At 37.5% G+C, this 18,812-nt stretch overlaps 1 protein-coding gene across 1 annotated transcript; it reads right to left on the reverse strand.

The window, feature by feature from the left end:
• Positions 1 to 5,089: 5,089 nt before the first annotated feature.
• Positions 5,090 to 6,000, reverse strand: LOC127625602 (small vasohibin-binding protein-like). The gene is made up of 2 exons (XM_052100885.1): positions 5,890 to 6,000; positions 5,090 to 5,176 (listed from the first exon to the last, which is right to left on the reverse strand). The coding sequence occupies exons 1-2, from the start codon at positions 5,998 to 6,000 to the stop codon at positions 5,090 to 5,092; spliced, it is 198 nt and encodes a 65-aa protein (XP_051956845.1).
• Between the last annotated feature and the right edge of the window lie 12,812 nt (positions 6,001 to 18,812).

An 18,812-nucleotide genomic window follows, 5' to 3' on the forward strand; every position in this document is an offset into this window, starting at 1 on the left:
CTACAAAGTCGAAGAAACACACATATATGTGTAACCGGAGGTATTTTAGATGCAATAACTGGTCACAATTTTTAGGTCACCTTTATGATTTTTTTGCACTTTCTTTTAATAGTCCTGTGGTATGACAAATTAATTTTGTAAACTACAAATATGAATATTGTAATGTCATATGTATGGTTGAAGACAGAAGTTTACTTAAACTTAGGTTGAAGTCATTAAATCAAATTTTTTAACCACTCCACAGATTTCATATTAGCAAACTACAGTTTTGACAAGTTGTTTAGGACATCTACTTTGTGCATGACATGAGTAATTTTTCAAACAATTGTTTCCAGACAGATTGTTTCACTTTTAACTGACTATATCACAATTCAGTTGATCAGAATTTAACTGTGCATTTAAGTAGCTTGGAAAATTCCAGAAAATTATGTCAAGCCTTTAGGCAATTAGCTTCAGATAGGCTAATTGGAGGTGTACCTGTGGATATATTTTAAGGCCTACCTTCAAACTCAGAGCCTCTATGCTTGACATCATTGGAAAATCAAAAGAAATCAGCCAAGACCTCAGAAAAAAACTGGGGACCTCCACAAGTCTGGTTCGTCCTTGGGAGCAATTTCCAAACACCTGAAGGTACCACGTTCATCTGTACAAACAATAGTATGCAAGTATAAACACCATGGGACCACGCAGCCATCATAACGCTCAGAAAGGAGATGCATTCTGTCTCCTGGAGATGAACGTTGTTTGGTGCGAAAAGTGCAAATCATTTACAAGAACAACAGCAAAGGACCTTGTGAAGATGCTGGAGGAAACAGGTAGACAAATCCTATATCAACATAACCTGAAAGGCTGCTCAGCAAGGAAGAAGCCACTGCTCAAAAACCACCACAAAAAAGCCAGACTGCAATTTGCAAGTATACATAGGGACAAAGATCTTCTATTCTGGAGACATTTCCTCTGATCTGATGAAACAAAATTGAAACTTTTTGGCCATAATGACCATCTTTATGTTTGGAGGATAAAGGGTGAGGCTTGCAAGCCAAAGAACACCATCCCAACCATGAAACATGGGGATGGCAATATCAGGTTATGGAGGTGCACTTCACAAAATAGATGGCATTACGCTGAAGGAAAATTATGTGGATATATTGAAGCAAAATCTAAAGTTTCTTCAAGCCAGGAAGATAAAACAAATGGGTCTTCCAAATGTATGACGCCAATCATACCTCCAAAGTTATGGTGAAATGGCTTAAGGACAACAAAATCAAGGTATTGGAGTGGCCATCACAACACCCTGACCTCAGTCTGATAGAAAATTTGTGGGCAGTACTGAAAAACATGTGCGAGCAAGGAGGCCGACAAACCTGACTACACCAGTTTTGTCTGGAGGAATGGGACAAAATTCCAGCAACTTATTGTGAGAAGCTTGTGGAAGGCTACCCAAAAGGTTTGACCCAAATTAAACAATATAAAGGCAACGCTACCAAATACTAACAAAGTGTATGTAAACTTCTGACCCACTGGGAATGTGATGAAATATATAATTATTTCTACTATTATTCTGATATTTCACATTGTTAAAATACTTTAGTGATCCTAACTGACCTAAGACAGGGAAAGTTTTCTATGATTACATTTCAGAACTTGTGAAAAAATGAGTTTAAATGTACTTGACTATGGTGTAAGTTAACTTCTGACTTCAACTGTATTTATAAGATTAATGTGTCTCTGCTTGATGAAAACCAAGAGGTGATTGCTGAATTGAAGCCTTGGACCCAGATAATGATGACCGCTCTTGGAGACAGGTATGCTTGTCTGTGACCTCAGTGTCTTACATATAAACCCAAGTGTTAAAATCAATCAGTGGTATATTTGGATCGTGAAAAGTGTTCTACATAAAACTCAGATGGCATGGTGACATCAGCCTAAAAGTCAATTCAGAGGCAGAGCAAGTTATTACATTTTGATGAAATAATAATTTTTTGGGAATAACAGACATCTACAATACCAGTAGTACCGACTCAATTGTATACCCTGACGGACACACGACTGCTTTCAAATGCTACATTTAAAATTGACATATTTGATTAAATAATGAATGCACAATTAATTAAATTAAATTTCCATTGTGTGAAATGCTGTGATTTAGTCTGCATGTGCTGCGCACCTCAAAGTTAAAGCTGAAGTATGTAATTTCGGCAAAACTAGTGCCACCGAAAGGAATTGCAAAAATAAATCATGTTTTCAAAGCAGCTTTCTGAATAGGCCCCTCACCTGAAGTTGTTCAAACAGTTAGATAGTCCCAACCCCAACAATGTTACTAAACCAATGGTGTGAGTTGGGGGTCTAAGGAGGTCTATCAGAACAAACCGGAATTGTTTTTAGTGCCACAGAGACCATTTGTTTACAGTTTTTGAAAAAAAATTACCTATGAATGGCTTACTTATAGTTGTCTCTGTATTTTAAGCTGAGATTGAAGAAAGTATTTTACCACTGAAAAAATAACAACAGCTTTAATATGTGAAGCCACTTATACACCTTAAACTCCACATTGTGAGCATCACGTGCACTGTGAATGTTGTAGGAAATGACAGGGCACAGTGCTTATTCAATGTGAAGCATGCAGAACATGCAGACAATATATTTATATAATTAATCACAGCATTTACGCTTTAAACACTCTGGACCATATAACCAACCTCTTTTCCGGAGGTGTAAAGCTACCATCAAAAACACACTGAAAAGTCTTTACGTCCAAAAAAAAAAAAGACAAAAAAAGATTGATTCAACTACATGGATGAAATTGAGGAAATTTCAAATAATTTTTTTTTTTAATCTTTTTATTAGATAATGCTGTGAGGATCTTTATTTGCTGAAAAATGCAATGGCATGCTGAAAAGTAATTTTCTAATTTAATTTGTTTAAAGTTTTATAAATTAATTTGATTAGACACTATGTTGATGACATTGAATGAAAGGTAAAAAAAAAGTTGTTCACACAAAAATGAAAGTTTTCTCATCTTTTACTCACCCTCATGCCATCTCAGGTGTGTATTTTCTTTCTTCTGCAGAACACAAAAAAAGATTTATAGCAGAATATCTCTGTAGGTCCATACAATGCAAGTGAATAGTGATCAGGCCTTTGCAGCTCCAAAAAGGAGATAAAGTCAGCTTAAAAGTAATCCATGTGACTCCAGTGGTTTAATTAATATCTTCTGAAGCAATTTGGTTTGTTTTGGGTGAGAACAGACCAAAATTTAACTCTTTTCACTGTTCATCTTGACAACAGTCTCATTGGTGATGATTTCAAGCTTGATTACACTTCCTAGCGCCATCTAGCGCTCTGCGCACTAGGAAGTGTAATCGAGCTTGAAATCATGACAGTGCCTAGAGACTACAATGGCAAGATCTACAGTGAAAAAGAAGTTATATTTTGGTCTGTTCTCACCCAAAACAAACTCCAAACCACTGGAGTCTTATGGATTACTTTTATGCCACTTTATCTCCATTTTGGAGCTTGAAAGTTCTGGTCACAATTCACTTGCATTGTATAGACCTACAGAGCTGAGATATTCTTGTAAAAATCTTTGTTTGTGTTCAGCAGAAGAAAGTCATACACATCTTAGATCAGTGGCTCTAAACCCTGTTCCTGGAGGCTGGTTGGGCTGGTTTGAGTATTTCTGTAACTGCTGATCTCCTGGGATTTTCACAAACAACCGTCTCTAGAATTTATTCAGAATGGTGCCAGAAACAAAAATCATCCAGTTAATGGCAGTTATGTGGATGGAAATGCCTTGTTGATGGGAGAGGTCAACAGAGAATGGCCAGACTGGTTTGAACTGACAAAGTCAACGGTAACTCAGATAACCACTCTGTACAATTGTAGTGAGAAGAATATAATCTCAGAATGCAAGTTGGTGCTGTTTTGGCAGCACGAGGGGGACCTACACAATATTAGACAGGTGGTTTTAGTGTTGTGTAGGGCTGAAATGACGTCAACAATAAAAAATTGTCCATTGTCAAGTAGACGTTTGATGTCATTTAACATAACATAGATCACATTAAACTCTAATGATGCCATACGAGAGCAGCACTGCAGTTCGTCCCTGACTGAGGAGAGGAAGAATTACAGTCAAGATGCAGACAGCTTCAGGTTATGTAGATCGCAAAGTACGAGGGAATTATTATGCAAAAATACAACCCTTGTTGTGGAACAAATGGAGCCGGAGCTGCCGCTCCACTGAAGCAAAACGTGCGAGTCGAGCATCTTTAAAGGGAACACCCCGAGATTACATCTTAAATGCAGTTAAATGTAATATTTATCAAATTAGAATAATAAGGAAGCAGGTCATGCAAATAACTATAAACTCTGTAACTGGCATTTCTCTGTGCGGTCAGCGCCTCTTCTATGAGTTGCATGAATGTCCCGATCTAAGGGGGAGAGATTGAAACTGCGTCCGGCTGACGCACACTATCATGGGGACGTTCATCCCTCGAGTGGGCACGCTTGCTGCAGCTAGAATATAACTTGATGGCTCGTGACTTATTGACTAATAATTTGTGTCACTGTTAGGAATATATCTTTGATCTAGTCACGATCTCCAATTCCTCGGTCCAGTCTTTCTATGTTCATGCCCAGTGAGGTGCAGTCCTGAGTCTGAGTCTCTGAAGACTTTGCGAAGGAAGTAGAAGGAACAACAACACACACAGTGTCTATATTCAATCTACTCAATGTTTATTACAGCAAGCATGTTATTTATATTCTTCATGAGACAAAGAACAGCCAATAGAAAAGTGCCAACAAGGCTTGTATGATTAAGGGGGAGAAACTGAGTACATTGGAGTGACACAGGAACAGGACCATATACAGATGCCCCAGAGGTTCTGCCCTATGGCTGACCCTGTTCACCTCACGAAAATAAGTATGATTCACAGAATATGGAACATCATAAAGAGGAAGAGAGCAAAGAGGAACAGTCAGCAATTGCTAAATATATTGCTACTATATCATGCACACCCAGTAGAGTAACATCATAATATTTGTGCATATGTTTGCTTTTACTGATGGCGAGTGACCCTCACAGTTTTTCTCATTCCCCTTGTGTTTGCATCTGCTTACAGAAGGCCTCAAACTGCTGCTGTTCAAGTTCAGTCATTACTTTGTTCAGGGAGTAAATCTGTAATACACCAGCAACAAAGATCAAACAAATAAATCATTTGATCTTAAATGTACACAAATCCTTAAAGAAATAGTTCACACAAAAATGAAAATTCTCTCATCATTTACTCTCCCTAGCTCATACCATCCCAGATGTTTATGACTTTCTTTCATCTGCAGAATGCAAGCAAAGTTTTTAGAAGAATATCTCCTCACAATGCAAGTGAATGGGGTCCAAAACTTTCGATCCAGTTGGTTTTGGGTCATAACAGGCTAAAATATAACTCCTTTTTCACTATAAACCTTGACATCAGCAGTCTTCTTGACGATCATGATTTCAAGATTAAATTTCTATGGCGACATCTAGCACTCTGCACATGTGTCAAGCTCTAGGAAGAGTAATCTTGCTTCAAATGATCGTGCCTAGAGGTTGCAATGGCAAGATGTACAGTAAAGATAAGTTACAATTTGGTCTGTTTTCACCCAAAATCGATTGGATCGCTTCAGAAAACTGATTAAATTACTGGAGTCTTATGGATTATTTTATGCTGTCTTTATGTGCTTTTTGGAGCTTCAAAGTTTTGGTCACCATTAATTTGCATTGTATGGTTTTTCACATTTTCATTTTGGGGTGAACTGTCCCTTTCAGCTGACCTTGTACTCTAAAATAAAGCATCAATTGACAGGCAGACAGACAGAGTATTATTGTGTTTTTATGATCTTTAATGTCACCTCTGCTCTCTGCCTCTGTTTGAGCTCTCGTTGAGCTGATTTCTGTTTGGTTTTGTCTCCACGGGTTGGTGTTTGCTGCTTCTGTTTGTCCTTTCGACACGCTGGCTCCATTTTTACATCTGGCTAATAATGCAGACTATTAAACAACAAACTGTCTGAATCGTTTCAATAATTATTTATTACTGGCTATCTCAAAATAATTAGTCTTTTTGAGCTAGCTAAACTATAAGCATATCTCTGTCGCTGGCTGATTGTTTTTGTTCATTATCAGATGACAAACTTTGAAGACTACACTTAAAAAAATAAATAAAAGGATACAAAATAATCCCCGATTGCCTAGTGATTTTTGATGATAAGATTCAACAAAGCTGCTAATGGTTTAGCCAGAGCCCGTCTGAAGTGGGAGCCTTCAAGCTTTAGCCTGACATTCTATGGGCAATACACTAACGAGCAGACAAGAGGCCGTTCTTTTGAATGGATGTCTATGGAGAGATGCTTCAATTTGATCGTCATTTTGACCAAATGTTTGGGAGATGTCGGTGTTTCCCCATTCAAGTAGATTGGAGCTGCACTGGCATGGCTGGAAATAGCATCTCGGGAGCATCCCAAATATGGCCGACAGTGGACTGACTTGCTAGAAAGATTTACGCTCTGCTGTTACGCTCTCACTTTGGTAAAAAACACTGATATATATATATATATATATATATATATATATATATATATATATATATATATATATATATATATATATATATATCAGTGGTGAACACGAAGACCTCTGGTTTGGCATATGTAGTGTCACTGATAAATAAACCCTGGTGGAATATAGAGCTGTTACCAAAAGGTTCCTACATTGTGTTTAAAATGTATCAATGTTAAATGAATGTTCCAGGTTTAGTACAAGTCAGAGCCATATAGAGAGAGAGTTGCGACAGCGGAAGTTCTAAATGCTTGATCGTCACGTGATTCACGTAGACTTCAGATAGTTCCAGGAAGTGCTTTGGCGGGCATTTCAAACTGTTAGAGTAGAGTGACAGAACTGCAATTTCTGGTAATTAGTAGTCAATAAATGCATTTATTTTATATATTTATGTAACACACCGACATATGTATGTAGCATGAGTATGTTGTTACAGCGATGTTGTTTTTTTAAAGATCAAAATAGGCTAATATTTGAGGATTAGTGTTTGCTTACCGTTATTTGCCTCAACTTATTTCAGGCTAGGGTTTCTGTTGCCTTTTTATGTTACCTCATGTTCATTGTTTTCACTAATCTCATGGTAACTAATGTCATATTTATGACTTTTCAGATAGTACAGAGACAGGCTGGTGACAGGTGATTTCCAGCTCGCACCGCACAATGGGTCAATGAACTATTAACTATTAGCAGCAGTTACGTAAATGTAAAATTTAGTGAAATGAAGCTTATTGTTTACAATTCTATATATAGTAATATAATTATTTATGTATTATAAATATTATATATCTAATGTATAATTCTTACAATACTTATTCATATACACAATATATTCAGCTTTAAAACAACTTAAGCATACTCATATACACTCACCTAAAGGATTATTAGGAACACCATACTAATACTGTGTTTGACCCCCTTTCGCCTTCAGAACTGCCATAATTCAACGTGGCATTGATTCAACAAGGTGCTGAAAGCATTCTTTAGAAATGTTGGCCCCATATTGATAGGATAGCATCTTGCAGTTGATGGAGATTTGTGGGATGCACATCCAGGGCACGAAGCTCCTGTTCCACCACATCCCAAAGATGCTCTATTGGGTTGAGATCTGGTGACTGTGGGGGCCATTTTAGTACAGTGAACTCATTGTCATGTTCAAGAAACCAATTTGAAATGATTCAAGCTTTGTGACATGGTGCATTATCCTGCTGGAAGTAGCCATCAGAGGATGGGTACATGGTGGCCATAAAGGGATGGACATGGTCAGAAACAATGCTCAGGTAGGCTGTGGCATTTAAACAATGCCCAATTGGCACTAAGGGGCCTAAAGTGTGCCAAGAAAACATCCCCCACACCATTACACCACCACCACCAGCATGCACAGTGGTAACAAGGCATGATGGATCCATGTTCTCATTCTGTTTATGCCAAGTTCTGACTCTAGCATCTGAATGTCTCAACAGAAATCGAGACTCATCAGACCAGGCAACATTTTTCCAGTCTTCAACTGTCCAATTTTGGTGAGCTCTTGCAAATTGTAGCCTCTTTTTCCTATTTGTAGTGGAGATGAGTGGTACCCGGTGGGGTCTTCTGCTGTTTTAGCCCATCTGCCTCAAGGTTGTGCGTGTTGTGGCTTCACAAATGCTTTGCTGCATACCTCGGTTGTAACGAGTGGTTATTTCAGGCAAAGTTGCTCTTCTATCAGCTTGAATCATTCGGCCCATTATCCTCTGACCTCTAGCATCAACAAGGCATTTTCGCCCACAGGACTGCCGCATACTGGATGTTTTTCCCTTTTCACACCATTCTTTGTAAACCCTAGAAATGGTTGTGCGTGAAAATCCCAGTAACAGAGCAGACTGTGAAATACTCAGACCGGCCCGTCTGGCACCAACAACCATGCCACGCTCAAAATTGCTTAAATCACCTTTCTTTCCCATTCTGACATTCAGTTTGGAGTTCAGGAGATTGTCTTGACCAGGACCACACCCCTAAATGCATTGAAGCAACTGCTATGTGATTGGTTGATTAGATAATTGCATTAATGAGAAATTGAACAGGTGTTCCTAATAATCCTTTAGGTGAGTATATAAACTGCCGTTCAAAAGTAATGAGGCTGAAAATTCAGCTTGGCATCACAGGAGTAAATTACATTTTAAAATACATTAAAATAGAAAACAGTTATTTTAAATTGTAATAATATATTACGATATTACTTTTTTTTAAAACGATGGATGGAACTGAATCAAGAGAACAGATTTTTACAATTAATAGGTGTTCCGTTACTAACTTTATCCAGCTCCAATCCTTGCCTAATCTGTTAGTTATCCGATAACATCCCTTATCTCCTAATTTAATGAGTAATACTCAACTATAAGGTTTTAATTTACAAGTTATTTTTATTTAGATGTACTGATAATATACAGAATAAGATAATATTATTCTTTAAACGTCTCACCTTTTAAAAGTGCGTCGCAAACGGTTTGTTCTGCTGCATCTCTACGGCGCGGCATGTGTTTGCTGCTACTTCCGGAAACTATTGAGAGGCTCCACGAGCCGCCATTGCTGTAAAAAAAACGTTCCATTGGAGTCAATGGAGTTGTCGCAACTCTCTCTCTATATGTCTCTGGTACAAGTTATCCTTAATCGACAATATTTCTGACATAATGTTGATTACCACAAATTAATTCGTCCTTCGTTAATTAATAATAAAATAGAAAAATTGCGTTTACACCACTGATCTCTCTCTCTCTCTCTCTTAATTTCAATTTTCAATTTAAAAGTACTTTATTGGCATGATTGTGTTTACGTACAATATTGCCAAAGCATTAATACACAAAACAGATAATGACAAGACAAATCATAATAATAAAATAGTAACAAATAACAATTAAGAGAGAATTAAATTAAGGTCAAATAAAATAATTTTATAATTAATAAAAAAAAATAATTAATCTAAAGTTTAATAATATTAAAACTATAATAACAATATACACTATACAATATAAAATAAAATAAGCATTTAACAGGACATTACGAACATAAGAGAATAAAAGTACTGTGACTGAAGTACATTAAGGCAGTGATTGGTTTCTGAGGGTGTGCATCTCAAAAATGAATTTAGCTGCAACTGATGCATGATGGTCCTCCCCCAGTAACACCAGCATCTGATCTGTTTCTGCCAAACTGGAAAACTGTGGCGTGAGGTTTGAGAGTTTGTGGAGGTATTTCTCTCTCAACTCTGTACATTTCTAACAGTGAAGGAGAAAGTATGTCTCTGTCTCAACCTCACCCGTGACACAGTGAGCACAGACTCGTTCTTCCTTTGGAAGCCATGTTTGTCTGTGTCGGCCTTTTCCTATGTTCAGACTGTGATCACTGAGTCTGTATTTGGTGAGGATCTGTCTCTGTTTTGGATCTCTTACAGTGTGCAGATATTCTGCCAGATTATATGTTCTGTTTAGGGCCCGAAAACATTCCAATTTGCTTTGGTTTTTACTTTCATTTTCCCAATGGTCCAAATATGAATTTTTTCTTTCTTTTATGGTTTGGTTTATTCTGATCTGGTTTGTTCAGCAGTGCTGGTTTGAAACTGGTGTTTGTTAGTTGTTAGTGGGTTTGTGAGTTTCAGAGCCAGCTGACAAAGGGAACTGGTTTTAGGCTTCAGCTCTTGGGTTTTAAGAGATTCATGTTGCATTGTGTTAGGGGAACTTAAATTTAGGTGTGTCCAAAATTTGAGGGATTGTTTTTCAATATCTATAATAAGGGGGTATCTGCGTAGTTCGGCCCGGCATGCATTAGTAGGTGTTCTTCTCTGAACTCTTAGAATGTTTCTACAGAATTCTGCATGCAGGGATTCTATGGGGTGTTTGTCCCATCTCGAGTAATCTGCCAGACAGAGTGGACCCCAAACCTCACTTCCGTTCAGAGCAATAGGCATTATAATACTATCAAAGATCTTACACCAGATTGTTACAGGAATGTCAACTTGGGTTAATTTGCCCTTAATAGCATAGAATGCTCTTCTAGCTTTTTCTTTTAGTGCATTCACTGCCAGACCAAAACCCCCTGAAGCACTAATTTTTAGACCGAGGTAGTCGTAGTGTAGCGTTCTATTGCAGTGTTCCCCAGAGTGAATGTGTATCTGGTGTCCTGTAATCTGGCTTTTTTCTGGAAAATCATAATTTTAGTTTTTTTCAGATTGACTGTCAGGGCCCAGTTCTGACAGTAGTTCTTCAGCAGGTCCAGGTGCTGCTGTAGCCCTTGTGCAGTAGCTGACAACAGCACCAGATCATCTGCATAGAGAAGAAATTTAACCTCAGAATGATTTAGAGTAAGACCGGGTGTTGCAGATTGTTCCATTAGCACTGCTAACTCATTCATGTAAATGTTGAACAGAGTTGGACTCAAACTGCAGCCCTGTCTCACTCCTCGCCCTTCAGTGAAAAATTCTGTTCTTTTATGGCCAATTTTAACTGCGCACCTGTTGTCTGAATACATAGATTTGATAGTGTCGTACATTTTACCCCCAATGCCGGATTGTAGAATTTTATAATATCATGCCAGATGGAATCGAATGCTTTTTTTAAATCAACAAAGTATGCATACATTTTGCCTTTGCTTTTTTTGATGCATGTGCTGGTTGACTATTGTGTGTAGCATGTGAATGTGGTCGGTGTTGCGGTGGTTTGGTAGGAATCCAATCTGACTCTTACTTAAGACATTGTGCTTGGTAAGAAAGGCCTGTATCCGGGTGTTCAGGATACAGCAGAAAGTCTTCCCCAGATTGCTGCTCACACAAATGCCTCGGTAGTTATTGGGGTCGAATTTGTCTCCACTCTTATATAATGGGTATATTAAGCCCATTCTCCAGGTGTCAGGAAAATAGCCAGATTGCAGAACCAGATTGATGAGTTTTAACAAGGCCTCCTGCATTACTGCTGGACTGTGCTTCAGCATTTCTGTTTTAATGTTGTCTAAACCACATCTGCTAATCTGATAGTCTAAAGAGTTTTGGTTATTTTTTTATTGTAGATTCCAATTGACTATTTTGCATGCTTTTCTGGTCAGGTGTGAGACTTTCTGGAGAAATTTTTAAAATAGTCTTTCCATAATTCTCGATTTTGTATGGCAATGTCCTGGCTGTGTTGTTTATTCAGACTGTTCCATTTTCCCCAGAACTGATTATTATTAATTGAGTCTTCACTTTCATTAAGAGTGTGGTTTAGGTGTTGTTGTTTTTGTGGCATATTGTATTTTTTATAATCCCTGAGTCTGGTTTCAGATTTGTGTGGCTCTCTGTGTGTTTGGTTAGAGAGCTGTCTGAGTAGTTTTCTTTTAATTTTACATTCTTTATCGAACCAAATTTCATCCCCAGTTTTAAGTTTAGTTTTCTTGTTTGTATGGAGCAAATTTGCTTTGATTTAGCACCTTTGATAAATGTCATTTATTTGTTGAACTTGTTGTACGTCGATCTTGTTAGCCATAAACTGTGTTGTTTGAAATCTATTGATTAGGTTGGACATTTCTTTGGAGCTAATTGCACTAAGGAATTCAGACTCATATTTTGGGGACCATTTGTATGTTGGGTTTAGTTTGAACAGGTTGCTGGGCCCTTGGTCTGTTCTATGGTGTTGGATTTTCTTTAGGACACATTCATTTGACAGTGGTCTGATAAGGTAGACTGTGGTCAATGAATGCACGTATGTAGGAGGGCCCCATGTCTGTAATGGCATAGTCGACTACACTAGACTCTCTCTCTCTTTCTCTAAATTCAATTCAAAGGGGCTTTATTGACATGAATGTAAACAATACAATATTGCCAAAGCAGAGGTTGCGTAAAAACAGAACTACATCTTAATCTATAATTAAATTTAGTTTAACAAGTTTAAGAAATATAAAAATAAATAATACAAATAAATCTCTCTTTTCTCTCTCTCTGTGTCTCTGGGAATTCTGGGAGTTTACACATGCGAGAGTGGTAGTGGTGGGGGGGGGGGTAAAGACTGAGTGGAGTTTTTTCACCTTTTTTCGCTTTATTTTCTCTTTATTTTTCTTTCCCTTTTCATATTGTTTCTGCATGTTTTGGTAAGTCTTTATTTTTTTATTGTTGCTGTTCAGACGAGTTTTTGTGCGGAGGGATGACGTCTCAGGTTGAGGCGCTGTCCTTACGCAATGGCTTCAGGTGTGTGCCTCCTGATGGGGTAATTGTGGAGGATGTGCTCGTTGCGACAGGGGAAGCGGTAGGCCACGAAAATATTTCTTCTGCTTCTCGTATGAATAAAGCTGTTGTGGGTTTTTTTGAAAGCGCAGAATCTTGTCAATCAGATAATTGAAAATGGCCTTATTATTAATGATGATTTAGTGCAAGTCACTCCACTCTATGCGGCTTCTTCTAAAATCACGATTTCAAATGTCCCGCCATTCATAACTAATGAAGTGTTGGAGCGTGAACTAGTTCGTTTTGGAAAAATTGTTAGTCCGTTTAAAACGATCTATCTAGGGTGTAAACACCCAGCATTAAAACATGTGATGTCGTTCAGGAGAAATGTCAATATGGTTTTGGTCTCTCCGGAGAGAAGGCTGGATATATCTTTTCGTGTTAAACATGAAGAGAAAACATATATGGTTTACGCAACAACCGGCAATATGAAGTGCTTTGAGTGCGGTGATGTTGGGCATAAACGACATGCGTGCCCACATAAAGAACGCGAAGTTGAACGAGTGGCTACCCAAGGAGTTCAGGGTGAGATTGAGGGTCCTCCTGAGGTAAGAGTTTCAGAAATTTGAGTTATTACTCCCGAGAATACTCAAACACGTAGTGAAGTGAGAACAACAGAGATCGTTTCTGATCCTAGTAATATTGCGATTGTTAATATGAACGGAGAAAATGCTGAAACGCTGAATGTTGAAAATGTCTTGCATTCTGTACCAAGTACGAGCGGTATTCAGGCTAGGTTTTGTAGTTTAAAGCGTGATGAGGAGAAAGAGCAGATAAAGTTGAGCTGCAGCAAGGAAGGTAATAAGAGTGGCATGGATGAAACTTTGTCAGAGGAGAATGTATCTTTACATGACATTGATTTATGTTCACAGGGAGATTCTATGTGTAGTAATGAGATGGACTCCGAAGAGTTCTCACAAGATGATTTATCATTGTATACGTTAGAGGAGATTAATGCTTTTCTGGATGATACTTTTGGAAAGCAAGTCAATGTGATAGATTTTTTTCCAGATATCGAGAAGTTTGAGAAGTCTGTTTCAGTACATCAAAAGAACGTGAATCTTGAGAAGGTTTTGTTTGAAGAAACATGTAACGGCAATTAGAAAGTATAGAAATGTGGAAAAAAAGAGAACGTCAAAAGTTTTGTTTTAGTTAACCATCTCATGCATCACATGGTGCCTCTTTTTGTAATGCTGCTTTTATCTTTTTTTTTTTTCCTTTCCCTCCTAAACCTACATATGGAAGTTTTAAGAGTAGGTTCTCTTAATATAAATGGGGGGAGGGATATGCACAAACGTGCATTAGTATCTGAAATAATAGAGCAGAAAAAGTTGCATGTTATTTATCTTCAAGAAACACATAGTGATGTAGAAAATGAAGTTGAGTGGGGGCTGTGATGGAAAGGGCAGTATAAATTAAGCCATAAAACAAATTTGAGTGCAGGAGTGGCAATCCTTTTTTCTCCTGATTTAAGAGTTACTGTTGTGAGTACAGAGGAATCAATGAATGGCCGTCTTCTTGTTGTTAAAGCTGACATTGATGGCGATATTTATTATTTCATCAATGTGTATGCACCAAATGTTGGGTTTGAAAGATTAATGTTTTTTGGTGTGTTAAACAATGTTTTTTAAAAATGCTTTAATGACGGAAATGTCATAGTTGGGGAGATTGGAATTGTACAGAGAACTTTTCTGTTGATCGAAATACTGAAGAACCCCATATTCAATCTTCATCTTCTTTATCAAGGTTAATAAGGGCAGCTGATCTTTTGGATATATGGAGGGTTAAACATCCTGACATGAGGCAATATACATGGGTCAAGGTGAACAACAATAGAGTTACTGCTGCTTGTTTGGATAGAATTTATGTATCCAAACAGTTGAGCAGTCAAATTATTGATTGTTCTATCACACCGTTTTACAGACCGTAAATTGGTTTCGATTGTAATAAGCAAATCTCAGAGCTCAAATAAGTCCTCCTTTTGGCATTTTAATATTAGCAACCTGAATTTTATAAACACTTTTGGCATTGTATTGGATGGGATCTTTTTGAAGTCTTTTGTGTATGTAATAAGGATGACATGTTACCTGTGTCCTGTCAACGGGCTGTTTTGTCATGGTTGCCTAAAAAGGGGGATTTGTCTCTTTTGAAGAATTGGAGACCAGTCGCCCTATTGACTACTGATTAAAAGATATTATCCAAATGCCTTGCAAATAGGCTTAAAAAGTACCTCCATTTAATAGTACATAGTGATCAAACCTATTGTGTTCCGGAAAGGACAATATCAGATAATTTGTTTTTGATACGGGATGTTTTGGACATTTGTAGAGTTTCTAAAATAGAAATTGGTTTAATCTCCCTGGACCAAGAAAAAGCATTTGACCTTGTCGACCAGAACTATCTCTTCAATGTTTTGAATGTTTTTGGTTTTGGGGGAAGGTTTTATAAAATGGGTGAAATTGCTGTATGCAGGGGCTTCTTGTATTGTCAAGGTGGGAGGGGGTTTGAGCCGGCCCATTTCAGTAACAAGGAGCATAAGACAGGGGTGCCCTTTATCAGGACAGCTATATAGTATAGCAATTGAACCTTTACTTTGCAAATTATGAGAAAAAATGTCTGGGTTACATATACCTGCTATTTTTAAGACTTCAAGAACAGTTTTAAGTGCTTATGCAGATGATATTACTGTATTTGTTAAAAATACACAAGATGTCAAGGTTTTGTCTAATACACTTTATGTTTATGAGAAGGCTTCAACAGCCAAAGTGAACTGGGATAAAAGTGAAGCTCTCTGGGTAGGTCAAGGTATCTCAGAGAACCCCCCCCCACATTTGCCTAGAGACCTCAAATGGAAATTAGAAGGTTTTAAGATATTAGGTATTTATTTTGGTTCTAATGAGTTTCAAAAATTTAATTGGGAGGGTGTAGAGGAGAAGGTATGCACACGATTGTCTAGGTGGAAATGGTTGCTACCCCAGTTGTCCTACAGGGGAAGAGTTTTGGTGGCCAATAATTTGGTGGCATCCACTCTGTGGCATAAATTCAATGTACTGCAACCACCAGCAGGTCTAGTTAAATCAATTCAAAGGCACTTAGTGAACTTTTTCTGGTCCGGATACCATTGGGTCCAATCTGCTGTACTGTATCTGCCTATACCAGAAGGGGGACAGGGTCTGGTGGACCTTAAGGCAAGATTAATGACTTTTCGATTAAAAACAGTTCAAAGACTGCTATACAACAGCAATTTTGCTTGGATGGACACTGCAATAGCTCTTTGAGGAGGGCAGGTGGAATGGGACTCGATAAACACTTATTTCTTATGGATTTACAAGAGTCTGAGCTTGTAGACCTTTCCCCATATTATAAATCTATGCTGGAAGCTTGGAAAGTTTTTACTGTGTCAAGATCACCTGATTCGTCAGCCGGCCCTTGGCTGTTGGAAGAACCTTTGTTTTTTAACCCTCTCTTTTCTTCAAGACTTTTATCATCTACATGCTTACACTCACGGTTGCTGGCTGCTGGATATACGAAGTTGGGCCATGTATTGAGTAGCAGTGTGGAAGCTATAAGCCAAAGGACTGAAGTGAAATCCACAAGAATGATACAGCAGTTTGTTGCAGAAGTACGTGGGGCGTTAGGAGAGGAGTACAGAGACTTTCTGGATAACACAACGATGACCCATGAGTGGACAGAAGGGCATGACTATGTTTTCCCTTCACTCATAGTTAGTGCTGCTGTGGAGAATTGGGAAGAGGATGATCACTGTGTGTTGACATTTAAAATCCCGGCTTTGGATTGTTTCGAGTCAACTGGGAAGAAGGCTTTGTACTTGACTTGTTCAAAAGTGTCTAATGCCAGATTATTGACTGGCGTTTCTTCTACAAAATGGATGGATTTTCTTGGACTTGACTCTTCCCCTAAAGGCTGCTGGCGTGCTCTGTACAAATGTCCAATAAATAAGCGGACAGGTGATCTCCAGTGGAGAATTGTACAGTAGCTACGAACAGACATGTGGCACATCTTAATCCTAGCATTGGGGTGGGTTGTCCTTTTTGTTTAGAGGTAGAATCGTTGTTTCATCTATTTGTGCAGTGCTCACATTTAGGGGATATTTTTTCCCTTTTAAGCAATTGGTTTTTATCTTTGGGTGAGGGTTTTTCCTTCAAATGGTTTGTTTATGGTCCTAGGTATTCCGTTCAAAGGAAAAGGACTTTGGTTTTAATTAATTTTTTATCAGGCACTGCAAAATTAGTAATTTGGAAAACAAGAAAAAATAAACTTCTAGGGCAGGATGCAATAAGTGTGGTTCCTATGTTTTTGGGGCTTGTGGCAGCTAGACTAAAAGTAGAGTTTGCGTACTATAAATTGGTGGACTGTTTACCAAAGTTTGTAGAAATCTGGTGTGTTAATGAGGTATTGTGCACTTTATGTGAGAGAAATGATTTGGTATTGAGTTTTTAAATATATATGTGTATAAAAATAAAAAAAAAATAAAATGGCAATATACATGTCAAAAAGGGAAAAAATGTGTTTGGATGAAGTGTGAATAACTCAACTAAATTGTTATAATAAAGGTGTATTAAAATTAAAATTCTCTCTCTCTCTATATAGATCAGTGAGTTACACTAAGGGAAGTGAATGGGGCCAGTCTATAAACGTTAAAATACACACCGTTTCAAAGTATAGGCACCAGACGTAAACATTATACGTCTTAACATTATTTTAGTATGATAAAATTGCTTTCTAATATTATCTTTGTTATATCCAATATTAAAACTTTGTCATGACGGCGTAACACCGTAAACCCTGTAATCGGGTAAATACTGTAACTCCCTTTAATTGTAAATCCCTTATTTTTTCCCACTAAAATCATGTTAACTCTTTTAATGTTTACATGTCGTGGCTATACTTTTGAAACAGTGTGTATTTGAATGTTTATGGACTGGCCCCATTCGGTTCTATTTTAAGTGCCATACTGTAACCGTGTTTTTATGTATGTATTTATTTATTTTTCCAAACAAGAGATGAGAGGAAATAATTTTTTTGTGGTAGCCTAATAAACATTATGACACTAATTCTGTTAATTGAGCTTAACTTTTTATGAACCTGGAACATTCCTTTAAAGATGTTTTATGATAGATAAAACATGTGATATAATATGAATCAATAAATAATCATGTAATGACATGTAAGAGTTACTGTAGTTTGTAAGAACTGTAATAAGTTAGTTTGTTTAAATTGAATTCACAGTATGCATGTTGCTTGCAAAAATAAAGGCAAACACAAGAGGCCGCTCTTACATTTGTGTTGAGGCTAATAGAGATTGTGAAACTCATGTTTTGTTTTCTTTTCCCAGATCACTTTGCATGTTTACCTGGTGAAACATTAAGATTTACCCACTAATTATTTATTGCATGTTCTTGAAGGGCCCATTTGGTATTAAACAATCATAAGGACTGTTTGAATTACGAAGACATTATCTTAAACACCAGTAGATGCTAAATCATTCAGAAACAGTAATACAAACTTTTTACATTGCATACTCCAACAAATTTTTTGGGGGGCCTCTCTGCCACTCTGGAATTTGAATGTAATCCAGTGTTTCTATTAAATTACATTGATGACATATTTTAAAAGCTTGGTTTGAGAGGTGGAAATATTTCTTAATTTCTTTTAGAAATTGTTTCCAAAGTAGTTCTGTCACTAATGTTGTGTTAGCAGTTATTGTTATCCCAACATATCAGTTGACAACAGCACTCATATGTCACCATAAAGCCAAAAAACAGCGTGAAGTTTAAAAGGTGTCAGTATGTCAGACGCAAATGGACCACCTAGGAAAACTTGCTAAAAGCTCTCAGTGAAGGCAGACAGATCATCATTTATGTAAATATTGGTTAATCTGATACCTGGCAGAGCCCGATGAGGCGTAAAAATGTCAAATAGACTATAAACTATCCCATTTGGATTGTGTTGTATAATTGCACAAATGTTCCAGAGAAAGAC

The sequence above is a fragment of the Xyrauchen texanus genome, chromosome 32 (assembly GCF_025860055.1).
Source record: "Xyrauchen texanus isolate HMW12.3.18 chromosome 32, RBS_HiC_50CHRs, whole genome shotgun sequence".
NCBI lineage: Eukaryota > Metazoa > Chordata > Actinopteri > Cypriniformes > Catostomidae > Xyrauchen > Xyrauchen texanus.

What these genes read in the sequence shown, in the direction of transcription:
- LOC127625602 (XM_052100885.1), bottom strand. Translation starts at nt 6,000, where the DNA reads ATGGAGCCAGCGTGTCGAAAGGACAAACAGAAGCAGCAAACACCAACC. An exon ending in AACAGAGGCAGAGAGCAGAG is followed by an intron (nt 5,177 to 5,889) that starts GTGACATTAAAG and finishes GGTGTATTACAG; the next exon opens with ATTTACTCCCTGAACAAAGT.